General features: G+C 42.3%; 1 protein-coding gene and 1 non-coding gene across 3 annotated transcripts; one reads left to right on the top strand and one right to left on the bottom strand.

Annotated features, from left to right (window-relative positions):
* The first annotated feature begins 4,418 nt into the window (after positions 1–4,418).
* On the top strand, positions 4,419–9,498 carry LOC120035356 (ADP-ribosylation factor-like protein 5B). Of its 2 annotated transcripts, XM_038982133.1 has the most exons (6): positions 4,423–4,820; positions 5,579–5,639; positions 5,751–5,898; positions 6,393–6,476; positions 8,324–8,475; positions 8,615–9,497. In XM_038982133.1, the coding sequence occupies exons 1-6, from the start codon at positions 4,775–4,777 to the stop codon at positions 8,661–8,663; spliced, it is 540 nt and encodes a 179-aa protein (XP_038838061.1). In that variant the 5' UTR covers positions 4,423–4,774; the 3' UTR covers positions 8,664–9,497. The 2 variants fall into 2 exon arrangements, with proteins under 2 accessions (XP_038838068.1, XP_038838061.1); XM_038982140.1 differs by lacking the exon at positions 6,393–6,476 and having other exon boundaries at positions 4,419–4,820; positions 8,615–9,498.
* A 1,715-nt stretch (positions 9,499–11,213) lies between these two features.
* On the bottom strand, positions 11,214–11,285 carry trnac-gca. Its single transcript has one exon. It is a non-coding gene; the product is annotated as a tRNA-Cys (tRNA).
* Positions 11,286–20,015: the final 8,730 nt, after the last annotated feature.

Raw genomic sequence — 20,015 nt, 5'->3', positions numbered from 1 at the left:
ACACACATCACAACGTATGGGCTAGGAGGCTGACGGACAGACTGGGGGAGGGAGGGAGGAAGTTCACGGTTAGGGCTAGGGGGTTAGCGGGGAGAGGAGGGTGGGTTTGAGGGCCATGCCAATCAGAGGCTCATGAATGAATCTGTTTACAACCCTATTAAAGAGGTACTTTTCTCATTGTTGAGTACGCTGGAAGGAAAAAAACAACTGCCAGATGCCATCCACCTCATCCAGATATTTGAGCTATATTCAATTTATTTATCTTTTGAGAAAAAAAGCAGTTTGGTTGGTCTCTTTTTAGTTTATTTTGTTAGTACTACTGCATGAATACCATTGGAATCCTACTGAACTGACAGCACGAGGACAGTTATCATTATGATTACGAATTCATCATTGTGTGATCTGTATGGCTTAATCTCTGTAGTGTAGAATGTGAAGGCTGATAGAGCTGTAGTCTGTCATGTCCGTCCTCTGCAGTCTTAAACAGGGTTGTATGTCTCATGTACAGTACAGAGCATCAGGGTCTCTATCCCCACAGCTTCAGGCTCAGCTTCAGGATTCAGACACTTTCAGGATGGATCCTAAGCTTTTTGAGTCCCTTTGCTCCGATTCCTCATCACCCAGACCTTAAAAGCTATCTGGTGGAGAAGTTGCCAAAATGTCTTCAGAATAGTTTATTGAGATAATTGTTTTATTCGTTTGAAGCTTACCTTAATGTTAAGAATAAAAGGGAACACCCCAAAGATACTACTTCTTCTTCCCTAACCGGCTTCAGCCATAGCATTTAAATAGAACTGTATGTGTCTGGTCTGGTTGTCCCCATCTGTTTCCTGCTATTTTAGGGATACTGTCTGTCTGTGGGTGATAGCTTTGCTCGTGTAGTATACATTGTCTTTTCGAATGTGGTACAGTTCATAAGCAGCACTACAGTAGTAGTCGCGTGAATGAAATGTCCTACCTAATAGTCTCTCACACCCTCAGACTTGACTTCAAGAACTCCAATCACAAGTGCCGGAATGTTTCGCCAAGCCACGTCCACCATTGTCATGGTGGGATGTCTTATCGCTTGTCACACTCACTGTTTTCATATGTGTGTCTTTACTGTATGTGTCTTCTTGGCTACTACCCTGCACTGTAGCCCACCCTGTCGCTCCAGCCTCCAGCACGATGTCCACCACCATCTTGTTTTCTCTGCACCAGCTTTGTGTTGTCTACGTGTTACAGGGCACACTAACAGTTATGTAAGAGTTGTTTTGCGTGGTAAATCACCCCAAACGTTCAACCAAACAGCTAGCTTGTCTGAATGTCAGATGCCATGCACTTCTCTTCTTGATTTCTGACTGACTTTAGTGGTGTTTTTTTTCCTGTGGACATTTGCATTTTATAAGGTCCTCAGTTCTTTAGCGCTAGTGAGAAGAGTGTAAAGGGGGGTGGGGGATAGGTACAAAACATGGTCTTTAACTCAGTTAACTAAATGGAGGATCCACAAATGTCTTTGGTGGGCTCCTTCTGCCCACCCCTTCAGTCAAATAAATATTAAATAATAATTCGTAAATAATGTTTATTGTTGCGTTATCGCAATTGTTAAAAAGATGAAAGAACATGTATCATTGGTGCCTGATTGTAGCTACATTTTGCTTTTTCTGCCTTTCATTTTTAATCTGTGGATAAATTCGTATTTTAATTAAAATTTGAATCAGAAAAAAAATATGTTTGGGAATTTCATTGTGTCACTCCTTTGATCAAATCAAATTTTATTGGTCACATACACGTGGTTAGCAGATGTTAATGCGAGTGTGGCGAAATGCTTGTGCTTCTCGTTCCGACAGTGCAGTAATATCTAACGAGTAATCTAACAATTCCACAACAACTACCTAATGCACACAAATCGAAAGGGATGGAATAAGAATATGTACATATAAATATATGGATGAGTGATGACCGAGCGGCATAGGCAAGATGCAATAGATGGTATAAGATACATTACTCATCCCATATGTATATACTGTAAGATATGTAAACATTAAAGTGGCATTATTTAAAGTGACTAGTGATCCATTTATTAAAGTGGCCAATGATTTAAGTCTATGTAGGCAGCAGCCAATCTGTGTTAGTGATGGCTGTTTAACAGTCTGATGGCTTGAGATAGAAGTGGTTTTTAAGTCTCTCGGTCCCAGCTTTGATGCAGGTACTGACCTCGCCTTCTGGATGATAACAGGGTGAACAGGCAGTGGCTCGGGTGGTTGTCCTTGATGATCTTTTTGGCCTTCCTGACATCGGGTGCTGTAGGTGTCCTGGAGGGCAGGTAGTTTGCCCCCGGTGATGCGTTGTGCAGACCGCACCACCCTCTGGAGAGCGGTTGAGGGCGGTGCAGTTGCTGTACCAGGTGGTGATACAGGCCAACCGGATGCTCTCAATTGTGCATCTGTAAAAGTTTGTGAGGGTTTTAGGTGACAAACCAAATTTCTTCAGCCTCCTGAGGTGGAAGAGGCACTGTTGCGCTTTCTTCAACACACTGTCTGTGTGGGTGGACCATTTCAGTGTGTCTGTAATGTGTACACCGAGGAACTTAACTTTTACCTTCTCCACTACTGTCTCGTCGATGTGGATAGGGGGTGCTCCGTTTGCTGTTTCGTGGACTTCAGGAAACAGCAGAGGGAGCTGATAATCACTGATGATTATCAGGGACACACACTTGCACATCCTCCACACCTAGAGGGCTGTATGACTGAATACATTAGTTTGCCATTTAAATTAGCGATACTTTAATTTAAATGATCCCTCAATTCTTGCAATGCAAGTAACTTAAGTATATTGATGATTGAAGCCGTTGTCAAATAACAGAAAACCTCATCAGGTGCATGACGTAACAATACGCATAACAGCTGAAGCTTGTTGTAGTTCACCTTCTGTTACATAAACTATGGCTTAAAATTTGGTTTCTGTTTTTCTTGCGAAGGAAAAAAAGAAGAAAGCCTCTTAAGAACTTGTGGTTTTTGACTCATCTCTGGTTGAAAACACAACAGCCGCAGGACTCAGCTCAGCGCGTGACGTGCCCTGGATTGTCATGCCTACACTGTGGAGGAAACTTTTAATTCCAGACATTTTAAAAAGAAGTAAGAACCATATAATGTTCTATGGGAGGAAGTAGTTAAGTAAATATCTAGAAGTTTGGGTGTGGTGGTCCCTCTTCCTGAATCTGCGATCAGATGTTGGCTCGTTTTTCAGGCTTTCCCTAATGTCCACACCATGACCCAGAGTGACCCCTGACTGAGTCCTACCATTACAGGATTCTTGAGTGAATCCCATGTATATAAATAGAGGCCTGATCAGTGTTCGGATTAGGGTGGATGTCAGTGTTGGCGATATTCAGTAGGGATCCGGCTATGATATTCAGTAGGAGCACTGGGGCATACACTTCACAGAGTAACTAAGATATGAGTGTGGTAATACCGTTTTTAAAATATTTTAATGTGATTGAAATGGAAAAATGGAACAGCTAGTGATCCTGAAGTTACACGGAAAACCCCCTGCACTGCCGTAAAGATCCAGACTTCTAAGCAGAAGCCTCGTGTTGTGGGACTATCACTTCTACTACCAGGACATTTTAACTTGGGAAAGTCAAGCCCTGAAGTTAATTCAAACACATTCTCATTCACAGGAATAGAAAGGGAATTCCAGGGGAATGTCACAGTCATTGTTTTACTTTTTGATGCCATCAATAAATATCACCTGTAGAATTCCCCTGAAATGAGGCTTGGTCAAAGTACACGGTACTTTACGGGGCAACTAAGATATTAGTGCAAAGTGCCGTTTTTAAAACAATTGATGGATATTCATGTGATTGAAGGGGATCAGCTAGTGACCCTGCCCACTGGGCACAGACGTCAATTCAACGTCTCTTCCAAGTTGGTTTAATGTAATTTCATTGAAATGACGTGGAAACAACGTTGATTCAACCAGTGTGTGCCCATGGGTGAGGTTTACATGCAAAAACATTACACACTGCACTGTGGTGAAATAAAGATCCAGATTTCTTAGCGCCTAAGGTTGTGAGACTATCCCACTTCTGCCATCATTGTAGACAATATTTCAAATTGGGAAAGTCATGCCCTGAAGTTTATGATAAACACAATCTCAATCACAGGAATAGAAAGGACATTCTAGGTGAATGTCACAGTCATTGTTTCACTTTTGGTTACTAAACATGTAGAATTCCCCTGCTTGAAATTAGGCTTGAGGAACTATAAAGTAGTTCCGCGGCCATATGTGGGTGACGGCGTTGTCCTCCCATTGATCAGAGCTCTCATTTCATTCGTCACATTTGAGTCATGTTTTGCTACAGAAGCGTGGCCACGCCCGCTTTTAGCTGCTGAGGAATTCCTTTGCCCCGCCTTTTTCGGTGACTCGCTCCAATCATACCCCAAAATCTAGCTAGCTAAGTAAAAGAATGCATTGCCTATTTTGATCGCAGAATCAATTTGGTATCGATAGACAACCCATGGGCACATATCTCGTTTTGTTTGTGTCGATAAACGTCAGAAAAATACTTTTCTAGGCTGTGCTACCTAATGTTTTCCAGGTAGTTGGCTTAATAGCCTCGATGCACAGCACAGGGTTAGTTATCAATACAGTTATTTAGCTAGCTAACGTTAGCTATCTTTGCTTGAAGTGTGGGCTGCCTATTGTGTTAGCTAGCCAGCTACCGTTAACAGCTATCTGATTTGCTGTGTTTGAAATATTTTCATATTCTTCATTCTCATCACCGGTGGATATGGGACTACTCTTTACCAAGCTGATGACTGTCTTCGGAGACAGAGGTAATCAGTTGTGTGCCTGGATACATCTAATTTACTGCTATTATTGTTGTTCCTAAGTCATCTCCACTCCGTGCCTGATAATTTCTGCTTGTTTGGTTTGATAACGTTAGCTGCTTTGTAGAGTGTTGTTAAGGACTGGATTTAAATGATGAGAACGCAAGAAGCTGTTAGACGTGATTTTCAATAACGTTAGTGACAGTTCAAAAAATTGTTAATTTCGGCATAGCCAAAATCGTAGCTAAATTTCTAACTACACCGGGCACCTTCCAATAACTGGTTAATTTATATCGGACACGAGCTAGTCCGTACTGGATGTTCTGTTCACTGTGTCAACGTTCTGCACACGTGTCCCGTGTAATTATCTGTTTTCTATGTAGCGGTAGTGATAGTGAATTGCATTAGTATTATGCAACCAATAACATTTTGTCAATCAGTACTGTTTACCTCGTTGATGAGATGATGGCAGGTTAGAGGTCGCTGGGGTTGACTGTCAGGGTCAAATGGCCCTTGTTTTACCTAATAGTAACACTGCAAACAAACAGATGTTTTGACCCCTTTGGATAATAAAGATGTCTGCCCATGTTTTTCATATCTTGTATTTGAATCCATGGCTAGACCCTTCAAAGAGAGTCCATCAGTCAGATGTGTTATCGTGGTGATGATTGATTAGCTTTGGGGGTCACAGGTCTGTGAATGGCAATCCGTGTGTCTGTTATGTAGAAGTGTGTAAATCACTTTCCTTTTTCCTTCTCTCATAGAACACAAAGTGATCATAGTGGGCCTGGACAATGCTGGGAAGACCACTATCCTCTACCAATTGTGAGTGATATCAAAATAGATTTGATAGATAATTCATGATCACATAAGTCTCAAATGTATGCAAATGATATTTATAATCACTTAGTCATAACAATCGCTCTGTCCTCTCAGCCTTACCAAAGAGGCGGTTCACACCTCCCCCACCATTGGCAGTAACGTAGAGGAGATCTCTGTACGCAAGACCCGCTTCCTGGTGTGGGACATCGGAGGCCAGGAAAGCCTGAGAGCCAGCTGGAACTCCTACTACTGCAACACAGAGGTACGGATATGTTGGTGTGTGTGCCGCAGAATGTCTTTGTCGAGGAGCAGCATGTGTATTTTTTTATGTGACAAAGTGTGTACAGGTGTGTGTTTGGTTTCTGGCCAGTTACAGCTGGAGTAGAAATAGAACCCTGGTGAAGGTGCTAATGCCTAAACACTTTTTTGCTTTAACTTCCTTCCGAGACTGTCTGAATAGCTACAGCTGGAGACGATATGTTTTTCAGCTCCAACGATTAGGCCAACACTGAGTTATTACACTTTAACCAGCAGCTGATTGTTGTCATCATTGATAAGGCATGGGAACACTATTACATCATCTGTTACAGAACTAACCATATCAGCCTGCTGTCCTGAGTATTCCGCTAACACTAGACTGTTACTGAAGTCATACTAAACGTTGATGAGATGAGAGCACTCCGAGCCAGGGATAAAGTTAAGTGAGTAAGTTGGTCCCCTTTGGCCAGGGTATTCAGTTGTTTTGTCTCTCTTTAGATTGTGATTCTGGTTGTGGACAGCACAGACCGCGAGCGCCTAAATCTGAACAAAGATGAACTTCACCGCATGCTTGCACATGAGGTAACAACCACCTGGGTTTTTTGGAGGGATCATGGGAAGGGGGGAAGGAGGGTTAGCTCAACCTCACTGTTTAAGATTATTTTTTCTGAAGACCAGTTTCAAATGCAGGAAAGCACACTATTCATTCTTAACTTCCTTTTTCCTGTATATGACACACCAGAAATATTAGCCGATTGGAATTTCCTTATTTTATCAACAGGTGGATGAGTGAGGATTACTTTTAAGAATAAGGGCACTTTGTTTACTAGGTGGTTCACGTTCCATTGTCACTCACCTTATGTGTCTTTTTAAAGGTGCAATATACAGAAATCGTTCCGCCATTTCCTGGTTGCTAAAATTCTAATAGTTCACCTAATTTCATTCGATAGTGTAGAAAATTGTTGTACCATCCAAACTGCTGTGAAATATCTTTTTGATAACCAAAAATATTATATTTTTAGCTGTTTGAAGCTGGTGTAAAGAATTTCTTCTTAGACTTGCTTTCAATGAGAATGACAGATCTATAACTCACATTTCTATGTGAATTTGATCAGGTGGCCCAAAAAGTGACATATTGCAGCTTTAACATGTTGACTTGTGAGCTGTGTTCATGCTCTCAATATGACTCATATCACCACTACAGAGCAAACAAACTGATTGCAAAACCATGATGGGTTGTTTCAACATTTCCCCTGTGTGAATCAGTGCATTGACAGCTGAGCTGTTCAGTTTCTGTTCTGCTGACGCTGCTATTTTCTATTATCTGAGATGTCGCAGCGGAGAGATTCTATAGATTTCCACAGGAAACGCTCAGACGTGTAAATATGTTGAATATAAAAACGAGATAATTGTGCCTCTCCTGTCTGACTGGTGTGTAGGACCTACAGAATGTAACCCTGCCTTTCTCTCCTGTCCTGTCTGACTGGTGTGTAGGACCTACAGAATGTAACCCTGCCTATCTCTCCTGTCCTGTCTGACTGGTGTGTAGGACCTACAGAATGTAACCCTGCCTATCTCTCCTGTCCTGTCTGACTGGTGTGTAGGACCTACTTAATGTAACCCTGCCTTTCTCTCCTGTCCTGTCTGACTGGTGTGTAGGACCTACAGAATGTAACCCTGCCTATCTCTCCTGTCCTGTCTGACTGGTGTGTAGGACCTACAGAATGTAACCCTGCCTTTCTCTCCTGTCCTGTCTGACTGGTGTGTAGGACCTACAGAATGTAACCCTGCCTATCTCTCCTGTCCTGTCTGACTGGTGTGTAGGACCTACAGAATGTAACCCTGCCTATCTCTCCTGTCCTGTCTGACTGGTGTGTAGGACCTACAGAATGTAACCCTGCCTTTCTCTCCTGTCCTGTCTGACTGGTGTGTAGGACCTACAGAATGTAACCCTGCCTTTCTCTCCTGTCCTGTCTGACTGGTGTGTAGGACCTACAGAATGTAACCCTGCCTATCTCTCCTGTCCTGTCTGACTGGTGTGTAGGACCTACAGAATGTAACCCTGCCTTTCTCTCCTGTCCTGTCTGACTGGTGTGTAGGACCTACAGAATGTAACCCTGCCTATCTCTCCTGTCCTGTCTGACTGGTGTGTAGGACCTACAGAATGTAACCCTGCCTATCTCTCCTGTCCTGTCTGACTGGTGTGTAGGACCTACAGAATGTAACCCTGCCTATCTCTCCTGTCCTGTCTGACTGGTGTGTAGGACCTACAGAATGTAACCCTGCCTATCTCTCCTGTCCTGTCTGACTGGTGTGTAGGACCTACAGAATGTAACCCTGCCTTTCTCTCCTGTCCTGTCTGACTGGTGTGTAGGACCTACAGAATGTAACCCTGCCTATCTCTCCTGTCCTGTCTGACTGGTGTGTAGGACCTACAGAATGCTGCGATTCTAGTTCTGGCCAACAAGCAGGACATGAAGGACTCTATGACAGTGGCAGAGATCTCCCAGTGCCTCACCCTAAGCTCTATCACAGCCCACTCCTGGCATGTACAGGCCTGCTGTGCCCTCACAGGGGAGGGGTGAGTACACTGCATAACTACAGACACGCCTGGGCCTCCTCCGTGTGTGTGTGTGTTATAACATTCCCATAAATAACCTAAAGTCACTCAAACAGTTTAATTTTCAAAACCATTTCCATCTCTTTCTCCTAACCTCCAGACTACCTGCCAGTCTGGACTGGATGAGGTCTCGTGTCCTGGCCAGTTAGAACTCCTTCCGTGGGCTCATCCCAATTGGAACCAGGACAGCTATCCTTTGACCCAACAAACACAACCTCTCAGACGTCGCAGCCAAAGCCACAGTGCCCAGATCAGGATCTCCACTATCTGTAGTGACACTGCCCCTCTGAGCCCCAGGGGTGGCCCCAGTCTTGCCCTGTCACCCTCATGCCTTACCCAGCCCTTAGTGTGTATGCCAGGGCTGACCAGAGTCCAGGTCTGCCTCGGGATAGAGGAGGCCTGGAGGAACCTGGCAGAACCTCAACTAGATATGCCAGGGTGTGCATGTGCGTAAGCATCTCTGTGTGGTGTGTGTGAGACCACCATGTTTACATAAGAATCCTTACCTGTCAGACCTGACTCCATAAGGATGACACAGTATGCACCACATAAGCTGAAAAGGGACCTATCACAGTATTTAAGCCTCCTGTCCTCATGAACTCCACAGAGGTAGAATGGGAGGTTGCATTGGATTTCTTTAACATACAGATTTGTACCTCTGACTTAAGGAAAACCACAGTACAACAGGTTAAGAGGCCAGACCTAATGGGGATCAAACTGGTGCTCAGCCTTCTGAGCTATCAATGCACAAATTACTTGAAGTATTTATATCAAAGAAGAAAAAAGGGGGTTGCTTGACAGTGAAAAACGGTAGCATGCTTTCTGTAAAAAGCAAGATGACAAACAAGTATTGTCTGATTTTAAAACAGGTTAATCATGTATTTTTATACATATACAGTGGCTATGTATTTTACGGTACAAAATATTTTTTGTACAAATAAATGTTATTGTTGATAAACTGGTGACTGGGCTGCCTTCTCTGTAGTAGGGGAATTACACATGGAACAATTTGGGAACGCCTGAACCAATGATTTATATACTGAACAAAAATCTAAGCGCAACATGCAACAATTTCAAAGGTTTTACTGAGTTACACTTCATAGAAGGAAATCAGTCAATTGAAATAAATGTATTAGGATTTCGCATGACTGGGCAGGGGTGCAGGGATGGGAGGGCATAGGCCCACCCACTTGGGAGCCAGGCCCAGTCAATCAGAATGAGTTTTTTAAGAAATATTCCTCAGTACCCCTCCCTTCTTGGACGATCCCACAGGTGAAGAAGCCGGTTGTAGAGGTCCTGGACTGGCGTGGTTACACGGGGTCTGCAGTTGTTAGGCCGGTTGGATGTACTGCCATATTCTCTAAAATGACGTTGAAGGCGGCTAATGGTAGAGAAATGAACATTCAATTATCTGGCAACAGGTCTGTTGGACATTCTTGCAGTCAGCATGTCAATTGCACACTCCCTCAAAACTTGAGACGTTTGTGGCATTGTGTTATGTAGCAAAACTGCACATTTTAGAGTGGCCTTTTATTGTCCTCAGCACAAGGTGCACCTGTGTACTGATTGATCTGTTTAATCAGCTTCTTGACATGCCACACCTGTCAGGTGGATGGATTATCTTGGAAAATGAGAAATGCTCACTAACAGGGATGTAAACAAATTTGTGAACAACATTTGAGAGAAATAAGCTTTTTGTGCATATGGAACATTTCTGGGATCTTTTATTTCAGCTCATGAAAAAACTGGGACCAACACTTTACATGTTGTGTTTGTATTTTTGTACCAATGTCTTGCTCCCATGCAGATTTTGTATTTGCCAAGGAAGGCAGATTCATGTTCTGTATTATGTCACATAATCTGGAGATTGTGCCCTTCAGATACGGGTTAAGATCTAAACTTCTCGACTGTACACTTAGTAGGCTCGAGTGGAAATGAAAGGAAATGTGTTTTAGCAAAACTGCGAGTTTGCCGGGCCGGTATCTAAAAAAGTGGATATTGGGAATATTATGGTCAACCCTCAGAGTATAGAATGAGACGAATGTGTTATCAACAAATAGGTCACAAAAAAACACCAGACCGTTCCTATGCCAGAACTGGAATGTCGTGTCAATCTGCGACGCTGTGAAGAGATGATTAGATGTTAATAGAGAGAAACCGCTTGCTTGTTTAAGGCTAAAGTGATTTCGGAATTGGGACCAGATTTGAATATAACTCACATTTCTATGTGCATTTGGTGGGGTTGCCGAGGTGCCTTATTGCTATTGTAAACGGGTTACTAACGTAATTGTAGCTGTAAAAATAAATGTTTTGTCATACCAGTTGTAAATGGGCTGTTATAAACTGGGTGGTTCGAGCCCTGAATGCCGATTGGCTGGCCAATATACCACGGCTAAGGGCTGTTCTTACGCAACGCGGAGTGTCAGGACACAGCCCTTTTAGCCGTGGTATATTGGCCATGTACCACAAACCCCCGAGGTGCCTTATTACGAATATTAACTGGTTACCAACGTAATCAGAGCAGTAAAAATAAATGTTTTCTCATGACTGTGGTATACGGTCTGATATACCACGGTTGTCAGTCAATCAGTAATCCAAGGTTTATATTCCGAACGGTTTTTAACAGCTACACTACACTTTATTTACTAGTCTTGATAACACCAGCCCCTCCACAGCTCGCGCATTAGCGGGTTCAAAATAGGGGGCATCCGGATTTGAACCGGAGACCTCTTGATCTGCAGTCAAATGCTCTACCACTGAGCTATACCCCCACTGTACCTCAGTAGCAAAATAAAAGCTAATTATCCTAAGGATGTCAATTCTGTTCATGTATTAGAAAAACATTATTTTATGCGCTACAGTTTTTATTTTCGGTTTAAAAAATGTATTTCACGGGTTATCGACGTTTTTCAAGGCGTGTTCGTCTGTTAGGGGAGCGCACATTTTGCATCGTTTCCTCCACTAGGAGGAGACAAATACATGTGTCTCTTGGGTGCTTTCAGTACTGTACAGTACACGGTATTTTATATATGCTATCAAGGGAGAAACGAATGTTAGTGTTTCTTTGTATCTTTTTGTTAGTAACAACATCAGTCGGCTCTCATGCATGCCCAATGATATATATTAATTTTTTTATGAACATGCATGCACCCTAAACACATTAGATAAAAAGATGGGTTTGGTCACAGTAGTAAACCTCAGATAGTAAAACTCTAGTTCTGTCGTGCATTTCATTCATGCATTTGCCATAAAACAACAACAACAACAATAACCACTCACATCACACATCACACATTTCGACCAGTTTAAGTTTGATGGTGTGTATAGGGCAGGAATTGATAATGAGACAATTAAGGGTGCAGAATGTTGTTAAAACCGTGACCACGGAAACCAAAAAACGTGCGAAAAGGCCTGTTATTACATCCCAGCCACTTGAAATGACATTGAGGTTTATTTGCATCACAACACGGAGATTGCATTCCTCTGAATTTCAAAGGTAAATCTGGTGGTGATAGAAACGTGTAAATGACTAGAGAGCGACTCTGACTTTAGGAATACAATAGGCCTGCAATACAATGAATGACCTTCCATCAGGCATGTCTGCTACACTTCCTCAACAAGGGATTTGAAGGAATGGGTACCATTTTAACAGCTAGTTTCTCCTAAATGAAAGATAATCCCATGGGTTATAGCATGTACAATAAATATAGACCTAATAGTATGACGGCAACAATGTCTGACAGTAATAAACCTAACCATTTTACTGTAACAGTTATGATCAGGTAATATGTTCTACCAGCTGATACTATGAGCTCCAAATACTTTTACTTTTACTTAAGTAGTATTTTACTGGGTGACTTTCACTTTTACTTGAGTCATTTTCTATTAAGGTATTTTTACTCTAGGATGACAATTGAGTACTTTTTCCACCACTGAGAACCAACATTGTTCCTTTCAGATTTAAGAGCGGTATGGGGAAAGAACCCTTTTTGGAATTGTTGGGTTTCTGACATTATTTGGAATAGTCATCCAAAGAACTTGAAATTCATAACCTCCATGGTCCATATCAAGTTTTCTCACTTAAAATGGCTAAATAGTAGCATGTCTCAAAGGGGGCCGTAAGACTACATTATGTGGGTGAGAAGAAAATGCTGCCATCTACTGGACAGGTTGTGGTACTACTAAAAAAGCATCACAATGGAAGTAAGCTTTCGAGATTTGAGTCTGTAATCCGTGATGATTTTCTTAAATTGTAGGTGGAGGCATATCCAGTTGGAGCGCTGTTATGTATGTATTTTATACATGTCTAATAAATTAAGTCAAACAATCAGTCTTACAATATATATTTCTAATGGAAAAGGAATAGAGATAGACATACATTTAAACTGTTACCTGGCTAAAACTGACCATCTGTGCATGTTTGATTGTAGATCTGTCTATGTCTAGGCTTCAACATCCCTATATTCTGTTTGCCTATGGCAGGGATGGGCAACTTTGATGAGGGTGGGGGCAAAGAGAAAGTAATACAAAAGAAACTGAAAGTTATCCGATTACGTTACTGAGTTTGGGTAATCCAAAATTTACGTTACTGATTACAATTTTGGACAGGTAACTAGTAACTGTAATGGATTAGATTTAGAAAGTAACCTACCCAACATCTCCAACTCAATCATCAAGTTTGCTGACGACAGAACAGTGGTAGGCCTGATTACCAACAACAACGAGACAGCCTACAGGGAGGAGTTGAGAGCTCTGGCGGTGTGGTGCCAGTAGAATAACCTTTCTCTCAATGTCAACAAAACAAAGGAGCTGATCGTGGACTACAGGAGACAGCAGAGAGAGCACGCCCCCATCCACATCGACGGGGCCGCAGCGGAGAGGGTGAAAGCTTTAAGTTCTTTGGCGTGCGCATCACTGAGGACCTGAAATGGTCCCTTCACACCGATAGTGTGGTGAAGAAGGCACAACAGCGTCTCTTCAAACTCAGGAAGCTGAAGAAATTCAGCTTGGGCCCTAACACCCTCACAAACATCTACAGATGCAACATTGAAAGAGCATTCTGTTTGTGCTGTATCACCGCCTGGTACAGCAACTGCACCGCCTGCAACCGCAGGGCTCTCCAGAGAGTGGTGCGGTCTGCCCAACGCATCATCGGGGGAACACTGCCTGCCCTCCAGGACATCTATAGCACCCAGTGTCACAGGAAGGCCAAGAAGATTATCAAGTACCTCAGCCACGGCCCGTCCACTACCATCTAAAAGGTGAAGACAGTACAGGTGCATCAAAACTGGGACCGAGAGCCTGATAAACAGCTTCTATCTCCAGGCCATCAGACTGTTAAGCAGTTATCACTAGCCGGCCTCCGCCCGGTACCCTGCCCTGAACCTTAGACACTGTCACTAGCCGGCTACCAACCGGTACTCTACCCTGCACCTGTACATAGAGTCGTTGAACACTGGTCACTTTAATAATGTTTACATACTGTCAGGGGTGGAAAAAGTTCTCAATTCTCATACTTGAGTAAAAGTTAAGATACCTTATTAATAGAAAATGACTCAAGTAAAAGTGAATGTCACCCAGTAAAATACTACTTGAGTAAAAGTCCAAAAATATTTAGTTTTAAATATACATCAAAATTAAATGTAGTTGCTAAAATATACTTAAGTATCAAAAGTAAAAATACAAATAATAAAACATTCCTATTATTAAGCAAACCAGAAGGCACAATTAAAAAACTTTTTTTTTTACGGGTAGCCAGGGTCACACTCCAACAGGGTTGACCAGGGATGTTCTCTTGATAAGTGTGAGAATTGGATCATTTTCTGTCCTGCTAAGCATTCAAAATGTTACGATTACTTTTGGGTGTCAGGGAAAATGTATGGAGTTAAAAGTATATATTTTTCTTTAGGAATGTAGTGAAGTAAAAGTAAAAGTTGTCAAAAATATATATTGTAAAGTACAGAAATGCCAAAAAACTACTTAAGTAGTACTTTAAAGTATTTTTACTTAAGTACTTCACAACACTGCATACTGTTTTTCCCACTTTAAATGTATATACTGTATTTTAGTCATGGCTCATCCATTATAACAATCTCCACAAGGATTGTTATAATGGATGAGCCATGACTCAAATACTCTAGAGCTCTGTCAGAGTGACCATCAGGTTCTTGGTCACCTCCCTGACCAAGGCCCTTCTCCCCCGGTTGTTCAGTTTGGCCGGGCGGCCAGGTCTAGGAAGAGTCTTGGTGGTTCCAAATGTCTTCCATTTAAGAATGATGGAGGCCACTGTATTCTTGGGGACCTTTAATGCTACAGAATTTTTTTAAATATCCTTCCCCATATCTGTGCTTTGACACAATCCTGTCTCGGAGCTCTACAAACAATTCCTCATGGCTTGGTTTTCGCTCTGACATGCACTGTCAACTGTGGGACCTTATATAGACAGGTGTGTGCCTTTCCAAATCATGTCCAATCAAATGAATTTACCACAGGTGGACTCCAATCAAGTTGTGGAAACATCTTAAGGATGATCAATGGAAACAGGATGCAGCTGAGCTCAATTTCGAGTCTTATATCAAACGGTCTGAATACTTATGTAAATAAGTATACATTTGTAATAATTTCTAAAAAAAGTTTTTTGTTTTGTCATTATGGGGTATTGTGTGTAGATTGCTGAGAAAAAAACTATATTTAATCCATTTTAGAATAAGGCTGTAACGTACAAAAAGGTGGAAAAGGTCAAGGGGTCTGAATACTTTCCGAAGGCACTACAGTATTTATATTGAGGACTCTGACATTGCTCATTCTGCTATGTCTTATTTTTTCTTTCTTTTGGATTATGTGTATTGTTAGATTGCTAGACGTTGCTGCACGGTTGGAGCTAGAAACATAAGCATTTCGCTACACCTGCGATAACATCTGCAAAACTGTGTACTTGGCCAATAAACTTTGATTCGATTTGTTCATTTGGATATCAATGCTAAGATATGTCGTCTAGGTTCTTAGAGGGTATACACTAACACAACATTTGTTTTAGAAATTGTATGTGCCACTCAGTTCCATAGTCAGTAAGGGCCCAATTCCACCATAATAAATGATGCCTTTCTTACATATGCACTTCCTACACACTTCTCAGTAGTTGGTTTTCAGACTTAACTTATGAAGGTGCGTAATGGGCTTTGCAGGCGTGGTTCTCTTGCACATGCTGAATAAATGTAATTCAAACGCTGAAAACCCTCTAACTTCCTAGCCGGCAGATTTTCTGGGTTTTCATTACATTTATCTTAAGCCATCCTTTCAAATACAGTGTACCTTTAAGTTTGAATTTTGATGACAGACTCAATAGAATAATCCAGAGAACGGGTTCAGAATATTAGGGATCAACGAAAGAAAGCCATCTAACTATATGCATATTGATCTGTCGTTTCAGCACCAATTGATAGATTTAAATTACTCTGTTGTCACCGACATTTTCAACCTCTCCCTGACCCAGTCTGTAATACCTACATGTTTCAAGCAGACCACCATAGTCCCCGCTGACTGTAACACTCACGTCTGTAGCCATGAAATGCTTTGAAAGGCTGGTCATGGCTCACTTCAACCTCATCATCCCAGAAACCCTGAACCCACTCCAATTCACATACCCCCCAAACAGATCCACAGATGACGCAATCTCTATTGCACTCCACACTGCCCTTTCCCATCTGGACAAAATTAACACCTATTGCTGTTCATAGACTACAGCTCAGCGTTCAACACCATAGTGCCCACAAAGCTCATCACTATGCTAACATGATGACCAGACCGCACTCGTCGCATACGCGAGCGTTGCAAAATAAATGTACACATACATATTATTCAATCATTGCACCCACTCTGCTCGTGCGCGTCAACAAACGTCTGCGTAGCCAGGTGCTAAAATAGAACTTGATTCTATTTGTGACGCTCGACGCACTGCAAGTCCTGTCTCTCCCATCTCCTCATTGGTTTTTAGGAATATATATACCCACGTGGGTGATTGAAAGATGAGCTAAGGTCCACACTCCAATCCAGTAGGTTGTGGTAATGCACCTTAAAGTTGGTAGCCCACTGCCATAAAAAGTCCAAAGAAGAAGAAGAAGCCTGAAGGAGGAGAGATTACTAGAAAACAAACGTTTAACCTTTTATCTGTTGATTAATTGTCAGAGTAGAGGACCTTGTGCATTTCAGGTAAAATGCAACCTAATGTTTATATCCCAAGACAAATTAGCTAGCAACAGCAAGCTAGCTAGTTGTATATCTCACTGGTCACCCCCAAAGCCAATTCTTCCTTTGGCCGCCTCTCCTTTAAGTTCTCTGCTGCCAATGACTGGAACGAACTGCAAAAATCTTTGAAGCTGGAGACTCTTACCTCCCTCACTAGCTTTAAGCACCAGCTGTCAGAGCAGCTCACAGATCACTGCACCTGTACATAGCTCATCTGTAAATAGCCCGTCCAATCTACCTCATCCCCATACTGTATTTATTTATTTATCTTGCTCCTTTGCACCCCAGTATCTCAACTTGCACATTCATCTTCTGCACATCCTACCATTCCAGTGTTTAATTGCTATATTGTAATTACTTTGCCACCATGGCCTATTTATTGCCTTACCTCTCTCATCCTACCTCATTTGCACATGCTGTATATAGATTTTTCTACTGTATTATTGATTGTATGTTTGTTTATTCCATGTGTAACTCTGTGGTGTTGTCTGTGTCGAACTGCTTTGCTTTATCTTGGCCTGGTCGCAGTTGCAAATGAGAACTTGTTCTCAACTAGCCTACCTGGTTAAATAAAGGTGAAATAAATTAATTGCTAAATTGCCATAATGTGTTTAATGCTTTTCAACCTGTCCCCGATTATAGTTGGTTCAGAGTTTGTTTTGATATTTCAACCTGCGTGTCCTGATTGCATCTGGTGTGGCCGGGACAAAATCAACATGCGTGCGATGGCACACGCGGACACACGCGGGTATGCCATCTGGTCAGCATGTTAGGTCCCTGGAACTGTACACCTCCCTCTGCAACTGGATCCTGGACTTTCTGACGGGCCACCCCCATATGGTGAAGGTAGGCAACAACACATCCGCCCCTCAGGGGTGCGTGCTTGGTACCCTCCTGTACTCCCTGTTCACCCACGACTGCATGACAGCGCATGACTACAACACCATCATCAAGTTTGCCGATGACACAACGGCGGTAGGCCTGATTACCAACGACGATGAGATAGCCTATAGGGAGGAGGTCAGAGACCTGGCAGTGCGGTGCCAGGACAACAACCTCTACCTCACCGTGGGCAAAACAAAGGCGCTTATCATGGACTACAGGAAACGTAGGGCCGGACACGCCCCCATTCACATCGACAGGGCTGTAGTGGAGCAGGGTGAGAGCTTCAAGTTCCTCTGTGTCCACGTCGCTAACGATCTATCATGGTCCAAACACACCAACACTGTCGTAAAGAGTGCACGACAATTTCTCTTCTCCCTCAGGAGGCTGAAAAGATTTGGCGTGGGCCCTCAGATACTCAAAAAGTTCTACAGATGCACCATCGACAGCACCTTGACTGGCTACATCGCCGCTTGGTATGGCAACTGCTCGGCATCGGACTGCAAAGCGCTACAGAGGGTACATTACTGGGGCTGAACTCCCTGCCATCCAGGACCTCTATACCAGGCAGTGTCAGAGGAAGGCCCTAAAAATGGTCAAAGACACCAGCCACCCAAGTCATAGACAGTTCTCTCTGCTGTCGCACGGCAAGCGGTACCGGAGCGCTAAGTCTAGGACCAAAAGGCTCCTGAACAACATCTACCCCCAAGCCATAAGACTGATAAATAGTTAATCAAATAGCTACCTGGACCATCTGCATTGACCATTTTTGCACCAACTCTTTTTAACTTTATGCACACACACTGAACTCTACCCACACACTCACATGTACTTACACTGACACTCCAACACATACACACACACACACACACACACACTCACACATAACACGTACACACAGGCACACTGTCACCACACACACACACACACTTCCACACTCATTTTGTTGATCGTATTCTGCATTGTTGGGAAGGGCCCATAAGTAAGCATTTCACTGTTAGTCTACAGCTGTTGTTTACAAAGCATGTGACAATTACAATTTTCTTAGTTTAGATTTGATCTTATTTAGGGGTTAGAAAAGTATTTATGAATCACAAAAAACTGGTTTGGAGAGCCTTTACACACAAAAGAAAGAACACGGTGGTTTGATTCATTCAGAAAATTGGCACATTCAGTTCTTAAACCCATGGTAATGTTGGAAAATTATTGTACGTAGAATTATAATAGGGAGAATAGTGTACAATAGTAGGCTATACCCTCGTCTATTGCCTGCACTAACCATGGAACTGTGTTATGACACAGCCAAGTATTGCACCATACGTCGGTTCAAACTGTTATGGCTTAGTCGGCGCTCAGCTCCATAACGATTTAATTAGCTAACTTGTCATTTAAAAAAATAAATATTATCCACTGTTACTAATGATCCTCAGCAACAACCACATGGCCGTGACGGCGCTTACGGAGGAAGAAAATGTGGATAAACGAAACAATGTCATTAAATGGAATGATAATGTAGGCTATACCAATTGAATGTGTGTTGTTGAATGTGTGTTGTTATTAGGCCTACTGACGGTCAATGTCTAATATTTTAATTAACATGATAGAAATAGGAAACAGAGAAAGTTGGTGTAGCCTATAATTAAGACATTCGAGAGTACCCATCCCTGCAAGTTCCAATAAAATGCTGTACAATTTATATTCTGCATAATGGCACAGCATTTCAGAAACTTTACTGTGGGAAAGTTGATATGTTGATATGTTTCAGTGTGACTGGTTCAACATTTGTCTCGCGATAATAAGGTAAAATATATCTAAAAGAAGTGTCGTTTTTATTTACAATTCCCTTATCCAAACGGATTACTCATTTACCTAGCTCTTATTAACTGCTCTTATCAACGGCTCTTATTAACAGCTCTTATCAAGTTGTAAATTACAGTGCATGAAGAATGGTGTTACTGTATTTCTATCAGAAAATATTACAGTAGATGCTTTTTCCACTTGGAACTGCTAGGTTCTCTAGACCTTATTCATTGTTTCCTTCTGCGCAAAAACGGTGGAATTATTAGGGAATTAAGTCAAGGTCAGAGTCCGGATATCTATAGACACATTTCCACCACACCTTCATTTATTTCATCTCCACCCAAAACAAATAGCAGGTGAACAGCATGCTATTCTCAAACTTAAATTCAAGGTCAGAATACACGTAGAGAGACAACTGCATAGTAAGGGAATTAAGCTCCATTTACGCGCCCTTAACTCGGGTCGGAATCGGGCCCATGTTTATGTTGGCCTTACCTGCCCAGTTAGACACCATTCACCAACCCACCATTGATAATAACTATTAGACCTGTGATTGATATGTATCAAAGAAAATG

The sequence above is a fragment of the Salvelinus namaycush genome, chromosome 3 (genome assembly GCF_016432855.1).
Source record: "Salvelinus namaycush isolate Seneca chromosome 3, SaNama_1.0, whole genome shotgun sequence".
NCBI lineage: Eukaryota > Metazoa > Chordata > Actinopteri > Salmoniformes > Salmonidae > Salvelinus > Salvelinus namaycush.
The sequence above is the reverse complement of the archived record's forward strand: the minus strand, read 5'-3'. Positions and strand labels throughout refer to the sequence as shown.

Bases quoted from the DNA above. Each gene is read 5' to 3' on its own strand.
- LOC120035356 (XM_038982133.1), top strand. From the start codon at position 4,775: ATGGGACTACTCTTTACCAAGCTGATGACTGTCTTCGGAGACAGAG. The intron at 5,640-5,750 runs GTGAGTGATATC...CTGTCCTCTCAG, and splicing joins ACCACTATCCTCTACCAATT to CCTTACCAAAGAGGCGGTTC. The intron at 8,476-8,614 runs GTGAGTACACTG...CCTAACCTCCAG, and splicing joins TGTGCCCTCACAGGGGAGGG to ACTACCTGCCAGTCTGGACT.